The sequence below is a fragment of the Schistocerca serialis genome, chromosome 7 (genome assembly GCF_023864345.2).
Source record: "Schistocerca serialis cubense isolate TAMUIC-IGC-003099 chromosome 7, iqSchSeri2.2, whole genome shotgun sequence".
Taxonomy (NCBI): Eukaryota; Metazoa; Arthropoda; class Insecta; order Orthoptera; family Acrididae; genus Schistocerca; species Schistocerca serialis.
In genome coordinates this window covers 568356154-568375820 of record NC_064644.1, presented here as the reverse complement: position 1 = coordinate 568375820, position 19667 = coordinate 568356154, and the positions used below count along the sequence as shown (strand labels likewise).

The 19667-nt window shown below is 43.2% G+C and overlaps 2 protein-coding genes across 2 annotated transcripts in view; both read right to left on the bottom strand.

The window, feature by feature from the left end:
* Positions 1-1797, bottom strand: part of LOC126413254 (UDP-glucosyltransferase 2-like) — a 124359-nt gene extending 122562 nt beyond the window's left edge. Inside the window, exon 1 of the mRNA XM_050083155.1 lies at positions 1604-1797. Within this exon, the coding sequence (XP_049939112.1) occupies positions 1604-1797 (194 nt within the window). The remainder of the gene's footprint in view (positions 1-1603) is intronic.
* On the bottom strand, positions 1780-18973 carry LOC126412435 (UDP-glycosyltransferase UGT4-like). Its single transcript, XM_050082030.1, has 3 exons — positions 18855-18973; positions 15847-16306; positions 1780-1823 (listed from the first exon to the last, which is right to left on the bottom strand). Exons 1-3 carry the CDS (start codon positions 18938-18940, stop codon positions 1809-1811), a joined length of 561 nt encoding a protein of 186 aa, XP_049937987.1. The 5' UTR covers positions 18941-18973; the 3' UTR covers positions 1780-1808.
* Positions 18974-19667: the final 694 nt, after the last annotated feature.

Here is a 19667-nt window from a genome sequence, read left to right as displayed (position 1 = left end):
GAACCATTTTTTTTTTGACAATGTTTAAGCTAACCAAAATGTACGAACGGCTACGAAATATCACGAGTGTAACTAGGAGGTACACACTGACGTGCCATAGTCGACGGTCGTCGACTAGGTGCTTTCCGATCTAGTTCTGTCATAAGACCATCCTCACCAGCAAAGTGTTAATTTTCATTTAAATCACTATCAACTCTGTCGAAATTATCAGTTTATCGATGGTAGGCAATGAAAATCCCCAACCTCCATCACTCTGTGAAAGCTTTGGAATTCCAATAACCAGTAACTCCATTGTCAGAGACGGATTTGAAAGTGCATGAATTTCTCTAACCTGTCTGTAACTAGCTTCTTGTATGTAGCAACATTATCTGTACCACTTTACATATTTTTTTTAAGAAACCCTATTTACTTCTCTTATAAAATGAAACGAACCGGAGTTACGTTGCCTACCATCGTTATGGTGTGTAGTACATCATAGTGGCATCCCACGTCAACGTTATGCCGAATAATACAGCTTCCCGCTTGGTCACTCAGAGGCACAGGAAGTACAATTGCTCTTTACAAAGAACTCGACGGCGCCGATACTGCCTTTTCGAGGGCCATGAACCTCGAGATCTTCACGGTAAAACAGGTGGAAAGAGTCCTACACGACGACTGACTGAGTTAGTCCAAAGATGGTTTCTTATTTTCTTTCTTTTGGTCATCAGTCTTCTGACTGGTTTGATGCGGTCCGCCACGAATTCCTATCCTGTGCTAACCTCTTCATCTCAGAGTAGCGCTTGCAACCTTCGTCCTCAATTATTTGCTGGATATTTCCAATCTCTGTCTTCCTCTACAGTTTTTGCCCTCTACAGCTGTCTCTAGTACCATCGAAGTCATTCCCTGATGTCTTAACATATGTCCTATTATCCTGTCCCTTCTTCTTGTCAGTTTTTTCCATATCTTCCTCTCCTCTCCGATTCTGCGCAGAACCTCCTCATTCCTTACCTATCGGTCCACCTAATTTTCAACATTCGTCTGCAGCACCTCATCTTAAATGCTTCGATACTCTTCTGTTCCGGTTTTCCTACTGACCATGTTTCAAAAAAATGGTTAAAATGGCTCTGATCACTATAAAACTTAACATCTGAGGTCATCAGTCCCCTAGAACTTAGAACTACTTCAACCTAACTAAACTATTGACATCACACACATCCATGCCGGACGCAGGATTCGAACCTGCGACCGTAGCGGTCGCGCGGTTCCAGACTGAAGCGCCTAGAACCGCTCAGCTACAACGGCCGGCGACCATGTTTCACTACATGGTTTTCTTAATCTCTGCAAATCTCTGATTAGTCATTTGCAGAGAAAAAGTAATGAGTATTCAGTGCACAACAAAATACTTGCCCCTTCGCGCATGGCTGCTTCTTCAGTAAGATGTTTGGATACCTTGAATCGATATATCAGACCTGTCTGCGGTACATGGGACGCACAGTACTTCTATGCGCTACAGCACAGTGGTCTTACATATACCAACATATCATGCATTTCAGTATGTCATCAGTGTCCATTCTACAACTAAACTCAGAATTATTTCACTAGAGATTACGTTAAAATTTCGTACCTGGGATCATGTATAATTTTGTTGATGGCGTCGAGCACAGTCTCCTTGCTGATATCCTTCAAATAGATACGGATGCCGATGCCTGCTGAGTTTATCTTCGCGCAGTTGTGCGTCTGGTCAGAGAAGTACGGAGTGACAATCAGGGGCACAGCCCGGTAAGCTGCTTCGTTCAGGCTCTGCAGTCCGCCTTGCATGATGAACAGCTTTACTTTCGGGTGGGCTGTAAAAAATTATATTCATAAATTATCTCTTTGAAATAACTTAACACGTAAGATACATTGAGCATGCTGCCTCAAGCAAAGTTCAGCTTTCCACTTTTACCTAACTAGACATTGGCAGTGAGTTTATCTTCTTTAGCGTTAAAGGTGTTGCAAGCTACACTGAGAAACAAGTGCATCTACACTGTATGATCAAAAGTATCCGGACACCCCCAAAAATATATGTTTCTCATATTAGGTGCATTGTGCTGGCACCTATTGCGAGGTACTCCATATCAGCGATCTCAGTAGTCTTTCGACACCGTGAGAAAGCAAAAAGGGGCGCTCAGCGCAACTCATATGGTCAGGTGATTCGGCGTCACGTGTGTCATACGTCTGTACGCGAGATTTCCACACCCCTACACGCCCCTGGATCCACTGTTTCAGACGTTATAGTTGTGGTGTCACCGCCAGACACCGCACTTGCTAGGTGGTAGCCTTTAAATCGGCCGCGGTCCGGTAGTATACGTCGGACCCGCGTGTCGCCACTATCAGTGATTGCAGACCGAGCGCCGCCACATGGCAGGTCTAGAGAGACTTCCTAGCACTCGCCCAGTTATACAGCCGACTTTGCTAGCGATGGTTCAATGACAAAATACGCTCTCATTTGCCGAGACGATAGTTAGCATAGCCTTCAATACGTCATTTGCTACGACCTAGCAAGGCGCCATTATCATTTGCTATTTATCTTGTGATGCATGTACCGTCAGACCGATGTTCACCAATTATGGATTAAAGTTAAGTATTCCAGAAGCTACGTACCTTTTTTTTGCTAGTCTCAATTCCTTGTCATTTTCCAGACCTCACGCCAGCCTGCGTGAGCTTAAACGCGTGCCTTTCGGCTTCCTGTCATAGTGGATTGGCTGTCTTGCTAGTCCACAACAATAGTGAAGTGGAAACGTGAAGAGACACGTGCAGCACGAAAGCGTACAGGCCGACCTCGTCTGTTGACTGACAGAGACCGCCGACTGTCGAAGAGGCTCTATCCACACCATCACACAGCAATTCCAAACTGCATCAGGATCCACTGCATGTACTATGAAAGTTAGGCGGGAAGTGGGAAAACTTGGATTTCATGGTCGAGGGGCTGCTCATAAGGCACACATCACGCCGGTAAATGCCAAACGAGGCCTCGCTTGGTGTAAGGAGTGTAAACATTGGACGAGTGAACAGTGGAGAAACGTTGTGTGGAGTGATGAATCACGGTACACTATGTCGTGATCGGATGACAGGGTGTGGGTATGGGGAATGCCCGGTGAATGTCATCTGCCAGCGTGTGTAGTGCCAACAGTAAAATTGGGAGGCACTGGTGTTATGCTGTGGTCGTATTTTTCATGGAGGGGGCTTGCACCCCTTGTTGTTTTGCGTGGCACTATCACAGCACACGACTCCATTGATGTTTTAAGCAACTTCTTGCTTCCCACAGCTGAAGAGCAATTCGAGGATGGCGATTGCATCTTTCAACACGATCGAGGACCTGTTCATAATGCACGGCCTGTTGCGGAGTGCTTACAAGACAATAACATGCCTGTAATGGATTTGCGTGCACAGAGTCCCGACCTGAATCCTATAGAACACCTTCGGGATATTTTGGAACGCCGACTTCGTGCCAGGCTTCACCAATACCTCTACTCAGTGGAGCACTCCGTGAAGAATTGTCTGACATTCCCCAAGAAACGTTCCAGCACCTGATTGAACGTATGCCTGCGAGAGTGGAAGCTGTCATCAAGGCTAAGGATGGGTCAACACCGTATTTAATTCCAGCATTGCCGGTGGGGGGTGTCACGGACTTGCTAAGGGATTGATTGCCAAGAGTATTCTGCACGCTATTTGAAGAGGATGCGGCTTCTTTTCCCTCAAGTTCATGGGGACTTTCAAGCTGTTCACTGACGGGCATATTACTTTCAGTCATGTTTCTACTTATCTCAACATTTTCTGAGGTCAAATTTCTTGTAATCATCTCTGAATCTGATTCTGGTTTTACAGAATCTTCAGTACTACATTTTCAGTCAGGTGTCCGGATACGTTTGATCACATATTATATGCGTGATGTCAGACGTCAATATCGCTCTTTAGGTTTACAGAACAAGTGCTTTAAAAAATTATACTTTGATTGATGACGAAAACCATGTCCAGATGCACATGCCTCTCATTATAGCTCCCATTTTCGAGTAAACCGACCCACATGTGACGGTGAAAAACCACTGGTACGTGTTGAAGTAAACTATTGTTTGCTCAAGCTGATATCCTCAAAGTGCATTATAAGAGAAAGAAAGGAATTGTCCGAATGGGACGTAAATCGGTAGATGTGATGCTCATCTATACAGACAAATAAGTGATTGCAAATTCAGAAAAACAGCTTCACGAACTGAGCAAGTTAATAACGTATTACCCCACCTCTGGGCGTTACACACGCAGTTATTCGGCTTGACAAGTTGTTGGATGTCCTTCTGAGAGATATCGTACCAAATTGTGTCCAATTGGCACGTTAGATTATTAAAATCCCGAGATGGTTGGGGGCCCTGATGAAATGGTAAGCCCAGGATAGCTTTCCATGAAGGGCAAAAAAAAAAAAAAAAAACTGTGCGTAGAATATCGTCGACGTAATAGGTTGAAGTTAGATTTAGTGGGAATTAGTGAAGTTCGGTGGCAGGAGGAACAAGACTTCTGGTCAGGTGACTACAGGGTTATAAACACAAAATCAAATAGGGGTAATGCAGGAGTAGGTTTAATAATGAATAGGAAAATAGGAATTCGGGTAAGCTACTACAAACAGCATAGTGAACGCATTATTGTGGCCAAGATAGATACGAAGCCCACACCTACTACAGTAGTACAAGTTTATATGCCAACTAGCTCTGCAGATGACGAAGAAATTGAAGAAATGTATGATGAAATAAAAGAAATTATTCAGATTGTGAAGGGAGACGAAAATTTAATAGTCATGGGTGACTGGAATTCGAGTGTAGGAAAAGGGAGAGAAGGAAACATAGTAGGTGAATATGGATCGGGGGACAGAAATGAAAGAGGAAGCCGCCTGGTAGAATTTTGCACAGAGCACAACATAATTATAACTAACACTTGGTTTAAGAATCATGAAAGAAGGTTGTATACATGGAAGAACCCTGGAGATACTAAAAGGTATCAAATAGATTATATAATGGTAAGACAGAGATTTAGGAACCAGGTTTTAAATTGTAAGACATTTCCAGGGGCAGATGTGGACTCTGACCACAATCTATTGGTTATGACCTGTAGATTAAAACTGAAGAAACTGCAAAAGGGTGGGAACTTAAGGAGATGGGACCTGGATAAACTAAAAGAACCAGAGGTTGTACAGAGATTCAGGGAGAGCATAAGGGAGCAATTGACAGGAATGGGGGAAATAAATACAGTAGAAGAAGAATGGGTAGCTTTGAGGGATGAAGTAGTGAAGGCAGCAGAGGATCAAGTAGGTAAAAAGACGAGGGCTAGTAGAAATCCTTGGGTAACAGAAGAAATATTGAATTTAATTGATGAAAGGAGAAAATATAAAAATGCAGTCAAGTGAAACAGGCAAAAAGGAATACAAACGTCTCAAAAATGAGATGGACAGGAAGTGCAAAATGGCTAAGCAGGGATGGCTAGAGGACAAATGTAAGGATGTAGAGGCCTATCTCACTAGGGGTAAGATAGATACCGCCTACAGGAAAATTAAAGAGACCTTTGGAGATAAGAGAACGACTGGTATGAATATCAAGAGCTCAGATGGAAACCCAGTTCTAAGCAAAGAAGGGAAAGCAGAAAGGTGGAAGGAGTATATAGAGGGTCTATACAAGGGCGATGTACTTGAGGACAATATTATGGAAATGGAAGAGGATGTAGATGAAGATGAAATGGGAGATACGATACTGCGTGAAGAGTTTGACAGAGCACTGAAAGACCTGAGTCGAAACAAGGCCCCCGGAGTAGACAATATTCCATTGGAACTACTGACGGCCGTGGGAGAGCCAGTCCTGACAAAACTCTACCATCTGGTGAGCAAGATGTATGAAACAGGCGAAATACCCTCAGACTTCAAGAAGAATATAATAATTCCAATCCCAAAGAAAGCAGGTGTTGACAGATGTGAAAATTTCCGAACTATCAGCTTAATAAGTCACAGCTGCAAAATACTAACACGAATTCTTTATAGACGAATGGAAAAACTAGTAGAAGCCAACCTCGGGGAAGATCAGTTTGGATTCCGTAGAAACACTGGAACACGTGAGGCAATACTGACCTTACGACTTATCTTAGAAGAAAGATTAAGGAAAGGCAAACCTACGTTTCTAGCATTTGTAGACTTAGAGAAAGCTTTTGACAATGTTGACTGGAATACTCTCTTTCAAATTCTGAAGGTGGCAGGGGTAAAATACAGGGAGCGAAAGGCTATTTACAATTTGTACAGAAACCAGATGGCAGTTATAAGAGTCGAGGGACATGAAAGGGAAGCAGTGGTTGGGAAGGGAGTAAGACAGGGTTGTAGCCTCTCCCCGATGTTGTTCAATCTGTATATTGAGCAAGCAGTAAAGGAAACAAAAGGAAAATTCGGGGTAGGTATTAAAATTCATGGAGAAGAAATAAAAACTTTGAGGTTCGCCGATGACATTGTGATTCTGTCAGAGACAGCAAAGGACTTGGAAGAGCAGTTGAATGGAATGGACAGTGTCTTGAAAGGAGGATATAAGATGAACATCAACAAAAGCAAAACAAGGATAATGGAATGTAGTCTAATTAAGTCGGGTGATGCTGAGGGAATTAGATTAGGAAATGAGGCACTTAAAGTAGTAAAGGAGTTTTGCTATTTGGGGAGCAAAATAACTGATGATGGTCGAAGTAGAGAGGATATAAAATGTAGGCTGGCAATGGCAAGGAAAGCGTTTCTGAAGAAGAGAAATTTGTTAACATCCAGTATTGATTTAAGTGTCAGGAAGTCATTTCTGAAAGTATTCGTATGGAGTGTAGCCATGTATGGAAGTGAAACATGGACGATAAATAGTTTGGACAAGAAGAGAATAGAAGCTTTCGAAATGTGGTGCTACAGAAGAATGCTGAAGATTAGATGGGTAGATCACATAACTAATGAGGAAGTATTGAATAGGATTGGGGAGAAGAGAAGTTTGTGGCACAACTTGACCAGAAGAAGGGATCGGTTGGTAGGACATGTTCTGAGGCATCAATGGATCACCAATTTAGTATTGGAGGGCAGCGTGGAGGGTAAAAATCGTAGAGGGAGACCAAGAGATGAATACACTAAGCAGATTCAGAAGGATGTAAGTTGCAGTAGGTACTGGGAGATGAAAAAGCTTGCACAGGATAGAGTGGCATGGAGAGCTGCATCAAACCAGTCTCAGGACTGAAGACCACAACAACAACAACATCGCTGCGCTGTAAGGCGGCCGTGGATGCCCAACAGAGGGGTCCTGCTATGGAAAAGAAATGGCTGCTCAGACCATCATTTCTGATTGTCGGGCTGTATGGCGGGCGACAGTCAGCCGCTGTCAAGGGCGTCTCCAGACACGTCATCGGTCTGGAATCCCGTTGACTGGAGTAGAACCGGCTTCAGTGACTAATTACGCTTCGAAGTGAGCCCCGATGGCCAACGAAGAGGTGTCTGGAGATGCCTCGGGCAGTGGCGGGGTACCAACGTGAGGGTCGCCTGCCATACCACAGCCAGGAGGCTGGGGAGGCATTTCTTTTCACAGCAGCACCCCTTTGATGGTCATCCGGAGCGCTCTTACAGCACGGCGGTACGGTGACGACTTTCTATGCCCCGTTTTGTTGCCCTTCATGGTAATCAAATCCTTCGCTTACATTTAAGAAAGGTAATCCCCGGCCACAAACGGCGAGAGTTTGCACTGCTTGTCCCCGTGCCTCCCAACCTCCACCTTGGCCAGCCGGATATCTTCCCAATTGGGAACGTTTGAATCATTATGGGCGCGGCCCTAAAAACCAGCTCGGGATTGGGATGATCGAATACTGCAGTTGGACAGACTTTGGAGCCTTATCCATCAGGAGAACATCCTGAAAAAAAAAAAAATGTTTCAAATGGCTCTGAGCACTATGGATTATCTGAGGTCATCAGGCCCCTAGAACTTAGAACTATTTAAACCTAACTAACGTAAGGACATTAGACACATCCATGCCCGAGACGGGATTCGAACCTGCGACTGTAGCGGTCGCGTGGTAACAGACTGAAGCGCCTAGAACCACTCGGCCACAACGGCCGGCCATCATGTAAATGCCACACCGAATAAAATGCTTGCCTAAGAACCAGGGACGGACCGACGCGTTATTGACTTGTTCAACTTGTGAAGCTCTTTCTTTTCTGAAATTATAGTCATTTATTTCTCCGTACATGTATATCACATCTACTGATTTCCGCCCCACTCCGATAATCTCTTCGTGGTGTGTCGGTTTTTTGTCTTAAAATGTACTTTATTCATAAACAATAAGGAAGCACTTAGTTTCACTCTCTTTCTCTTACCATCATGAATGAGTTAGGTTATAATGTGTTGTTTCCTCACCCTTGTCTCTAGTGTCACTTCATTTCGTACTACCCTGCACACTTACGAGGTGAAATGAAGACCAAACCATAAATTGAACTGACTAAAGATCTACTTTCAAGGGACTGCTGTTTGGTTGACCTACTCAACTCTTATCATAAAGCTAAAGCAATTCAGCCGCTCTTATGAAGGAGCAGATTCATATGGCAAAGCACGGATAAAATTATTGTTGTGTACTTCATACATTATGCGGTCCATGTATACAAAATAAGTACTTAGATAAAAATGGCCCTCCCCCCCCCCCCCCCCCCCCAAGAACCATGGACCTTGCCGTTGGCGGGGAGGCTTGCGTGCCTCAGCGATACAGATAGCCGTACCATAGGTGCAACCACAACGGAGGGGTATCTGTTGAGAGGCCAGACAAACGTGTGGTTCCTGAAGAGGGGCAGCAGCCTTTTCAGTAGTTGCAGGGGCAACAGTCTGGATGATTGACTGATCTGGCCTTGCTGTGCTGGTACTGCGAACGGCTGAAAGCAAGGGGAAACTACGGCCGTAATTTTTCCCGAGGGTATGCAGCTTTACTGTATGATTAAATGGTGATGGCGTCCACTTGGGTAAAACATTCCGGAGGTAAAATAGTACCCCATTCGGATCTCCGGGCGGGGACTGCTCAAGAGGACGTCGTTATCAGGAGAAACAAATCTGGCATTCTACGGATCGGAGCATGGAATGTCAGATCCCTTAATCGGGCAGGTAGGTTAGAAAATTTAAAAAGGGAAATGGATAGGTTAAAGTTAGATATAGTGGGAATTAGTGAAGTTCGGTGGCAGCAGGAAGAAGACTTCTGGTCAGGTGAATACAGGGTTATAAATACAAAATCAAATAGGGGTAATGCAGGAGTCGGTTTAATAATGAATGAAAAAATACGAGGGCGGGTAAGCTACTACAAACAGCATAGTGAACACATTATTGTGGCCAAGATAGACACGAAGCCCACGCCTACTACAGTAGTACAAGTTTATACGCCAACTAGCTCTGCAGATGACAAAGTAATTGAATAAATGTATGATGAAATAAAAGAAATTATTCAGATTGTGAAGGGAGACGAAAATTTAATAGTCATGCGTGACTGGAATTCAGTAGTAGGAAAAGGGAGAGAAGGAAACGTAGTAGGTGAATATGGATTGGGGCTAAGAAATGAAAGAGGAAGCCTTCTGGTAGAATTTTGCACATAGCATAACTTAATCATAGCTAACACTTGGTTCAAGAATCATAAAAGAAGGTTGTATAAATGGAAGAAGCCTGGAGATAGTGACAGGTTTCAGATAGATTACATAATGGTAAGACAGAGATTTAGGAACCAGGTTTTAAATTGTAAGACATTTCCAGGGGCAGATGTGGACTCTGATCACCGTCTATTGGTTATGAACTGTAGATTAAAACTGAAGAAACTGCGAAAAGGTGGGAATTTAAGGAGATGGGACCTGGATAAACTGAAAGAACCAGAGGTTGCACGGAGTTTCAGGGAGAGCATAAGGGAACAATTGACAGGAATGGGGGAAAGAAATACAGTAGAAGAAGAATGGGTAGCTTTGAGGGATGAAGTAATGAAGGCAGCAGAGGATCAAGTAGGTAAAAAGACGAGGGCTGGTAGAAATCCTTGGGTAACAGAAGAAATACTGAATTTAATTGATGAAAGGAGAAAATATAAAAATGCAGTAAATGAAGCAGGCAAAAAGGAATACAAACGTCTCAAAAATGAGATGGACAGGAAGTGCAAAATGGCTAAGCAGGGATGGCTAGAGGAAAAATGTAAGGATGTAGAGGCTTATCTCACTAGGGGTAAGATAGATACTGCCTACAGGAAAATTAAAGAGACCTTTGGAGAACAGAGAACCACTTGTATGAATATCAAGAGCTCAGATGGAAACCCAGTTCTATGCAAAGAAGGGAAAGCAGAAAGGTGGAGGGAGTATATAGAGGGCCTATACAAGGGCAATATACTTGAGGACAATATTATGGAAATGGAAGAGGCTGTAGATGAAGATGAAATGGGAGATACGATACTGCATGAAGAGTTTGACAGAGCACTGAAAGTCCCGAATCGAAACAAGGCCCCGGGAGTAGACAACATTCCATTAGAACTAATGACGGCCTTGGGAGAGCCAGTCCTGACAAAACTCTACTATCTGGTGAGAAAGATGTATGAGACAGGCGAAATACCCTCAGACTTCAAGAAGAATATAATAATTCCGATCCCAAAGAAAGCAGGTGCTGACAGATGTGAAAATTACCGAACAATCAGTTTCATAAGTCACGGATGCAAAATACTAACGCGTATTCTCTACAGACGAATGGAAAAACTGGTAGAAGCCGACCTCGGGGAAGATCAGTTTGGATTCCGTAGAAATTTTGGAACACGTGAGGCAATACTGACCCTACGACTTATCTTAGAAGCTAGATTAAGGAAAGGCAAACCCACGTTTCTAGCGTTTGTAGACTTAGAGAAAGCTTTTGACAATGTTGACTGGAATAATCTCTTTCAAAATTCTGAAGGTGGCAGGGGTAAAATACAGGGAGCGAAAGGCTATTTATAATTTGTACAGAAACCAGATGGCAGTTATAAGAGTCGAGGAGCACGAAAGGGAAACTGTGGTTGGGAAGGGAGTGAGACAGGTTTGTAGCCTATCCCCGATGCTATTCAATCTGTATATTGAGCAAGCAGTAAAGGAAACAAAAGGAAAATTCGGAGTAGGTATTAAAATCCATGGAGAAGAAATAAAAACTTTGAGGTTCGCCGATGACATTGTAATTCTGTCAGAGACAGCAAAAGACTTGGAAGAGGTCATCAGTCCCCTAGACTTAGAACTACTTAAACCTAACTAACCTAAGGACAGCACACACATCCATGCCCGAGGCAGGATTCGAACCTGCGACCGTAGCGGTCGCGCAGTTCCAGACTGTAGCTCCTAGAACCGCTCGGCCACAACGGCCAGCTGTCCCATACAGATTCCTGTCTCTATACAGATAGTTCTGGAAATTTGTGATTGTCAGTTTTTGACAGTTATGCAAGTTTTGAATGAAAGACATGGGGCGCATGCAACAGATGAGAGTAAGAAGGTGATCGATTCACGCATCGATTATAAGTAGTGTAATACAGTAATAAGAAGATGAAATATTCTTGCGTCGATTACGTGTAGCGTTTGTCCCACATTCTCCGTCTTAAACCTTTCACGAATTTTCATAGCTATTAAAAATTCATGGTCACAAGTTTTCATTTTTATCTGTGTGGTGTTAGGAATTTTTATGAGGTTGGAAAATTAAATTTATACTTGTTAGTCAGAAACGAGTCGCACATTACAAATTCGTTTTTATTTAAAAAAATACTTACAGCTTCCTGCGAACGTGAAATTTTTCAGTAGATTTCAAACATTTTGACGAGATTACAACAGTTTCATTTCACGTGACTCAACTAGTATGTGGCCACCCTCCACGCATACCTCTCCAAAAGAACGAGAGCAAAAATAGAGGAATTCGAGCTCACACGGATGCTTACCAGCAATCGTTTATCCTGGAAACCATTCGCGACTCGGACAGGAAAACCGGTCAACGGTAGTGGTACACACGGTATGTCCCGACACGCACCAGACAGCAAAGCAAGCTAATATAGCATTGTCATACAATCCTGAACTATGTTAAACATTTCATGCCTCTAGCTAACTGGGAAGTTAGTTTAAATTCAGCTGAAAAATTTGTACCAAACAGATAGACAGACAGACAGACAAGAAGCGACCTAATGAAACGTGGTATAATCAGCAATTCATAGCTTACATTGTACTAGTGGTCAAGAAATTTCTTGAGATAATAATCAACCGCACTACCACAGTGCGCTAGTACTTACGCTGTCACAAGTCATGGTAAACAAATAGTTTTACTTCAGCTCTCTTCACTCTTGGATTAATAGTTGTATATCTTTGGCTATTGGTGTCACCATCGGAACGCTACTTTGAGTTCAATAAATGCTACATAAAATGAAATTATAAATGAAAGTTAGATGTGGTGACAAATTGTCAGTGTCTATAAATTATGAATGGCGGCATGAAGTGGTTTTTGTGTTTAAGCAGTTCCCTATCGGACGCAAAGTATGAACTTGTTTTGCGCATACAGCGTGTTCCGAAACTCCCGTGACAAACTTCTAGGCCTTGTAGAGGGGAGTGAGTACATAATATTTTGAATAGGATCCCATGTCTGGAAATGTACCGTTTCCTTTCTACGACGGTTTCAGTACAGATGTGACGATACCTCCTCCCACTTAACTGATCCTGAATACTTTATCTTCCTACGAAACGTATTGGACCCGTTCTTGGGAGCTGTTCCACTGGACGTCCGTCAGGAAATGTGGTTGCAGCACGATGGTGCACGACCTCACTTCTCATGTGCGCCTCGGAGACATCTAAACAGACGGTAGGGTTAAAGATGGATAGGCAGAGGTGTTCCGACCGCTCGGCCGCCGCAATCGCAGGACTTAACTCCTCTGGATTACTTCTTGTGGGATCAAATGCAAAGTTTAATTGACTAGACGCCTGTAGAGACAGAGGAAGATCTGCTGGCACGAGTTCTGGCCGCTTCACTAGAAACTGAAGAGACACCAGGTGGGATGTAGAGTTTGTACCAGAAAACACCCGTAGGTACAATATCTGTGACAACGTTGGTGGTCGCCACATCGAGCCGCTGTTGTATCAGTAGCCTTCTGTTCGTATAGTATGTTGCTTTTTTTTAACAATGTAAACACATAATCTTTAAGTGTTAATTCAAAGAAATGTGTAAGTGATGAACTGCTGATTCGTTATTATTACGTGATAATTGTACTGCGTCACGCCTAATTCAATTCCTCAAGCATTAGTGGGTGAGTTAAACGTCTGTATTGAAACCGTCGTACAACAGAAACTGTAGTTTCTGGTTCCTGTTCAAAATACTCCGTACTCACCCCCCTCCATAAGTCCTAGAAGTTTGTAACGGGAATTTCCGAACACCCTGCACATTCAGTTGCTTTTAAAGAACTGGTATTCCTACGTAACGACAAATGTTCCCACTGTTCTTTGATTTAAATTATAAATTTTATCACGGGTAATCGTATTTAATGAAGCTTGAATTAAACTTCCGGGCAGATTAAAACAGTGTGCCCGACCGATACTCGAACTCGGGACCTTTGCCTTTCGCGGGCAAGTGCTCTACCATCTGAGCTACCGAAGCACGACTCACGCCCGGTCGTCACAGCTTTACTTCTGCCAGTATCTCTTCTCCTACCTTCCAAACTTTACAGAAGCTCTTCTGCGAACCTTGCAGAACTACCACTCCTGAAAGAAAGGATACTGCGGAGACATGGCTTAGCCACAGCCTGGGGGATGCTTGCAGAATGAGATTTTCACTCTGCAGCGGAGTGTGCGCTGATATGAAACTTCCTGGCAGATTAAAACTGTGTGCCCGATCGAGACTCGAACTCGGGACCTTTGCCTTTCGCGGGCAAGTGCTCTACCATCTGAGCTACCGAAGCACGACTCACGCCCGGTCCTCACAGTTTTAATCTGCCAGGAAGTTTCATATCAGCGCACACTCCGCTGCAGAGTGAAAATCTCATTCTGGAAGCTTGAATGAATTTGCATTAACATTGAATCTGTCAATTCTGGTTTATGCAACGCAATGGTGGAATTTAGTAGAAGCGAATGTATGAAGATCTTATCAGCTCATAGGCTTGACTTGTGATACGCTGTTTCCACGCAGTCACAGGATAAGATAACGTTGTTTACCCAGAATGCCCTGCTGCGGGAGCCACTTCCTCACGAGTACGTTGTCTGGGAGGTCAGGGATGTTGTCGTCCTCCCACTTCCAGACAACCCTCTGCCGTATCTCCCTGAAGGCGTCCACGAACGCCCGCCTCCTGTGTTCCGGCAGCTCGCTGCTCCTGACGTTCGAGCCCAGGCTGAAGTAGACGACGCCGTGCTCTGCTTCGTCCAGAAACTTCTGGATATCCTACATAGAAAATCAACACAGCCGTTACCAGTTTTATGTAACGTAAAACTCCTGAAGAGCATTGCGTATTACGAATAGTAATTCCACACTACATGAAAACTCGTTTCTGATAGTAACTCATCTCGGAAGACTATGATAACCGTCATGAAAAAAATAGCACACGTTCATATTCTGTAATAGTTTATTTCGTGAAAAACCTGTCTTTGGTTATTTTAGGATATCGTCAGGTAACAAGTGAAAATGTCAACCGGAACCAAAAATTCATCTTTTAAAAACACAAATGTGATCATAAGTATCGAGATCTTATATATGAACAATGTTCAATATTTAAATTGGATCATACAATTCACGTCCATTTCTAATATTAACTTAGAGAAAAAGAATATGATGATAATGATCGTGAAAAAATATTACATTTTTATATCCACACACATTATAAAAATATATGTATGTATGTATGTTCCACATCTCGTCCTAAACCAATGGACCGGTTTCAGACAAACTTGGTACACCCACCACTTACTGTCTGTGAGTATGAACCACCTAGCAATCAAGGGTGAGGGTGTGGGTGAAAAAGTAGTGTAGCCCATGACATGCTAATAGCCAGAGTAAATTCATCCAGTATTTGAGAATGAGAGTAGTTAGTGACCTGTAATAGACTTAACACATAGTTTCACACCTTTAAGAAACTTTTACTCGCTGACTCCACCAGGAAAAAACGAAAGGAAAAAAGTTTACCCTTACTAAATTTTGCTGTTCATAATGTAAATCTGCCACGTCAGCGATGAGGTTTTAATTTATTACTTCTTTACTACTAATGCATTCTCATCACATTTTTCAGACAGTATTCTCATATACCACTGAATGTACCTACAAAATTGTAATATTTTACTACATATAGTTCAGAAGAGATGACCTCATAATTACTGAGGTGCGTGAAACACTGACGCATGATGCATCACTTTTCAGCTTATTACTTCTTTGCTACTGATTATATTTGCAACATATTTCGCAGGCAGTATGCACTTATGCCGATGAATGTACCTACAAAATTATATCATTATACGACACACAGTTCAGGAGGTACAGTATCATAAATATTGAGCTGCGTTAAAAGGAAACAGCGTGGAAAGATTCGCTGCAGATACAAGTGAACTCGGTGGACAAATATGTGGGAAGTATGTTAAATACGAGTATTTGTGACATTTGCGTGCGCGGGCAAATCCACGTGTTACAAGCTCCTCCTAAACCATTTGACCGATTTCAAACAAACTACGTTCTAAATGGAAAATAATACTATGGGGGTAAGGACCAGCAACTTCCTATTGGTATGGGGTTGATCTTGTGGAGAGAGGAGCGGATAGGCGGAGATGAACAGAGAGGGTGAAAGGAATGGGCACAGGCAAAATAAAGAAAATATTGCACATACCTTCGGTAGAGGCTTCACTTTATCTTCTACGTGTAGTCCCGTGACTTCAATCACGTTCGGTACATTTGGCCTCGGGTAGTGACCGCTGAAATGGGCAGCTACAATCAGCATACTGAAGTTGCGTTCCACTTCGTAAACGGAAGGTGGTTCCGGGCCAAAATGTTCCCTCATGATGGCCTCGTGAGCAGGCAATACAGTTCTCTGCCAATAATCGAGGAACCTCAAGGTGAAGTAAGTGTTGTACAGCCTTTGCCAGAAATTCATGTGGTCGCTGTAACCGATGAAGACGTCTGGTAGGTAAGCTGGGTTTATAGGGTTCCCTATGGCGTAGTAAGCCGGTAGCATGGCGGGCAGCGTTAGAAAACCGACCAACGGAGGTGAACCAACTTTATGGACCAGTCCGTAATAGCACTGATACGGCAGTCGTTCCATGATCACCAAATCAAACCGGTGTTCGGACCTGGAATGTATGATTCTCGTTAGTGATAATAGTGACACATGTGCTAAATACGTAGGGTTTTCCTATACAATAACAATTCATGTACCCACAGCGAAATCAACAGAAATTACAAAAATAATAACTCTTACAAATAGTAAAACAAAGGTAAAGAAATGCTATTTTTCAGTTGTTCGGTGGCATGTCGTTCAAGAGACCGTCCATCCTCCTCATTCTCCTCATTTTTTCCTGTAATTTTGTTAGTCGCTCCTGGTAAACGCCAGAATAGTTCCTTAAAAGGACCAAGGTCACTTCATTACGCCATCCTTGTCCAGCTGACCCAATGCTCTGTTGTAATGGGTACAACGTAGTCGACATGTTAATATTTAACTTATCTTCCATTAAAAAGGATCTTCAGTGCTCCTGCACATCTTCCCATCACCCGCCCTTCCTCCCCCTCCTCCCCCCCCCAACACACACTTGTCCTCCCCCCCCCCTCACCACCCCTTCCATCAAATGAGTTCTAGTACACTGTCTCTCGTCGTCTGAACACTGTCGGAGACGGTATATATTCTGCAGTTGCTCGTGAGAAAGAGGGATGTAATGGCACTCATTACACAAACTCTTGCAGTGTAATGCACACAGGATTTGTGTATCGTCAGCAAGTATGGTTTAGATATGGTCATAGCCTCTGTACTTCCCTATTAGCTCGCTGCGAGTTTTTAACTGAATCTCTAACCCCACCACTTAGAAACGATAACCTTCCAGTCACTTAATGCAAAACGAAAGATCGCCTCATTCTTAAGGTTAGTCACAATACAAACGTGCTTCAACAGGCGTGACCGCATTGCACACGGTATAAATTCCCTGCGCCCGACTTTGAACCGACTTATACAATTACTTATAAGGAGTGGCGAAATAGGAAATGTAAGACTCACAGGACCCTTGTTAATGAACAGCAGAAGAGGGCCATCACAGAAAATGGTGGACACGATGAGCTCAGTGCACCAGTGGGTTTTCCGTCATATGTCCGCGCCTGCGCATTTCACACATGTTCTGTCCTGTGTGCTCCACTGTGTCATTACGTTGAGTAAGTGAGACAGAGGAGTAGACGTGTTAAGTGCTCACCTTAAGTACTTGTTCTTTGTTGGGAGGTAGGTTCCTGGAAAATTTGTAGGGAAATGTTTGTGCAAGAATTATAGAACGGAAGTGTATTAGCAGCAAAACCTCCTGCTATGTCTGCAGTAAAAAAGCTGGTGGCACAACTGCATCAAAGTTTGTCATTTCCAGAACCTTCTGTGATGTTCAGTCAGAAAAGCCAGTCGTGCCTCAGCTTTATTGTAAATATTTTCTGCGCCGGACTTATTTTGTCAACTACGTAGGGGGACGTACAGTTCAGCGTTGACTGACAACCACGGTGGAAGTTTTTTTACATATACGTATCAGTAACACAGCTGTAAGAAGCCATAAGTTACAGAAAAAACAGGAAAATTGAAAAAATAGTAAGACTGAACCTTAAACCCGTGGATTTATAACATGGCACATACGAGGGTTGGAACTTTAATAGTGTCCACTGTTTATTTACAGCTCGTACAAAATAGATACGTGTTTCAAAGTTTTATTGACTTTCAAAGTAGTCACCATCATTGTGTATAACCCGTTGCCAGCGATGTGGAAGTCGTAGGATACTCTTAGCAGTGCCAGTTGTGTTGACAGTTCGAGCGGCGCGGTCTATTGCCCGACGAATTTGTAGCAGTTCTGAAGCGAATGCCGTGAAGTGTTTCCTTCAGTTTAGAAATCGAGTAGAACTCACTAGGGCTTAAGTCAGTGGAGTGCAGTAGGTGGTACAGCACTTAGCAGCCCCATCAGTCAAACAAATCAGTAACAGCTTGCACCGTACATGCTTGAGCATTGTCCTGCAAATTGATGGTCAGGTCCTGCAGAAATTGTCACCACTTCTGTCTCTATGCTGTTTATTTTTGGAACACAGCCTACGACCAGCTTAGAGACAGAAGTGATGACACTTTCTGCAGGACCTGACCATCATTTTGCAGGACTATGCTCGAGCATGTACAGTGCAAGCTGCTACTGATTTGTTTGACTGATTGGGCTGCTAAGTGCTATACCACCTACTGCACTCCCCTGACTTAAGCCCTCGTGAGTTCAAGTCAGTTTCTAAACTGATGGAAACACTCCATGGCATTCGCTTCAGAACTGCTACAAATTCGTCGGACAGTAGACCGCATCGCTCGAACTGTCAACACAACTGGCACTCCTAAGAGTATCCTACGACTTCCACATCGCTGGCAATGGCTTATACACAATGCTGGTGACTAGTTTGAAGGTCAGTGAAACTTTGAAACAGGTATCGGTTTTGTACGAGCTGTAAATAAATAGTTGCCACTATTAAAGTTCTAACCCTCATATATAATTAGGTACAGTCCATGTAATATGCATCTCCCAAAATTATCTTCACCCGTAACACATGTCTTTCATATACCATTAGAGACATACAGTTGCAACGATTGTTTCCATGAATTTTTTAGTTGAATGTCGTGAAGTACAGACTTACTTTAGCCAGTCTTGTAGTGCAGGATGCTTCATTTCATTGACGCAGCACCCGACGCCCAGTTCGTGGTATGCCTCGGCCAATTTCATAGGCCAAGTATCTGCCCAGACAGATTTGTTCTGGCTGCTCAGAACCCAATAAATTGATGATAAGTCTACCAGTGTGTAATTCTTATTCTCGGTCTGAAATGAAACGAAAGCAGGAAAAGTTAATATTACACTGTCCGGATGTATATATTACGATCGAAAATTAAAAGTTTATATGTGAATAGTTATTGGGTTGTTGCATAAATTCGTTGCGCTTTTCCATTAGTTTAGTAAACACAAGACAAACACATAACAAAGAATGTAGTCGTCAGTGATGCATTTTTCTTCACTATTTACAACAGTCTGCCAACGCTATGATAATTTAAGGATTCCGAAACTGTAGAAATCAAATGGTTTTGAGGCGAAGAACTCGTCGAGCTGTGTTCGGAGAGCATTTTTATCCGGAAAGGATAATTCTAGATAGCTATTCAATAGAGAGCGCAAAAGGGGAAAATCCGAGGACGTGAGATCAGGAGAATGTCGAGGGTGCTGAAGGACTTCCAACCCCACGTCTTGTATAGCGTTTACTGTCAGTCTAGCAGAATGGAAGCGGGCATTGTTGTGGAGCAGCGCCACTTCACGCAGACTTCTTGGACGTTATTCTTGGATTGCGCCTGCAAGACGTCTCAGTTGTTGACAAAAAAATGTCAGCAGTGATGGATACTCCTCGGGGAAACAGTGCGTAGCACACCACACCATCCCTGTTCCGTGAGGTGCATAACATTTTGTT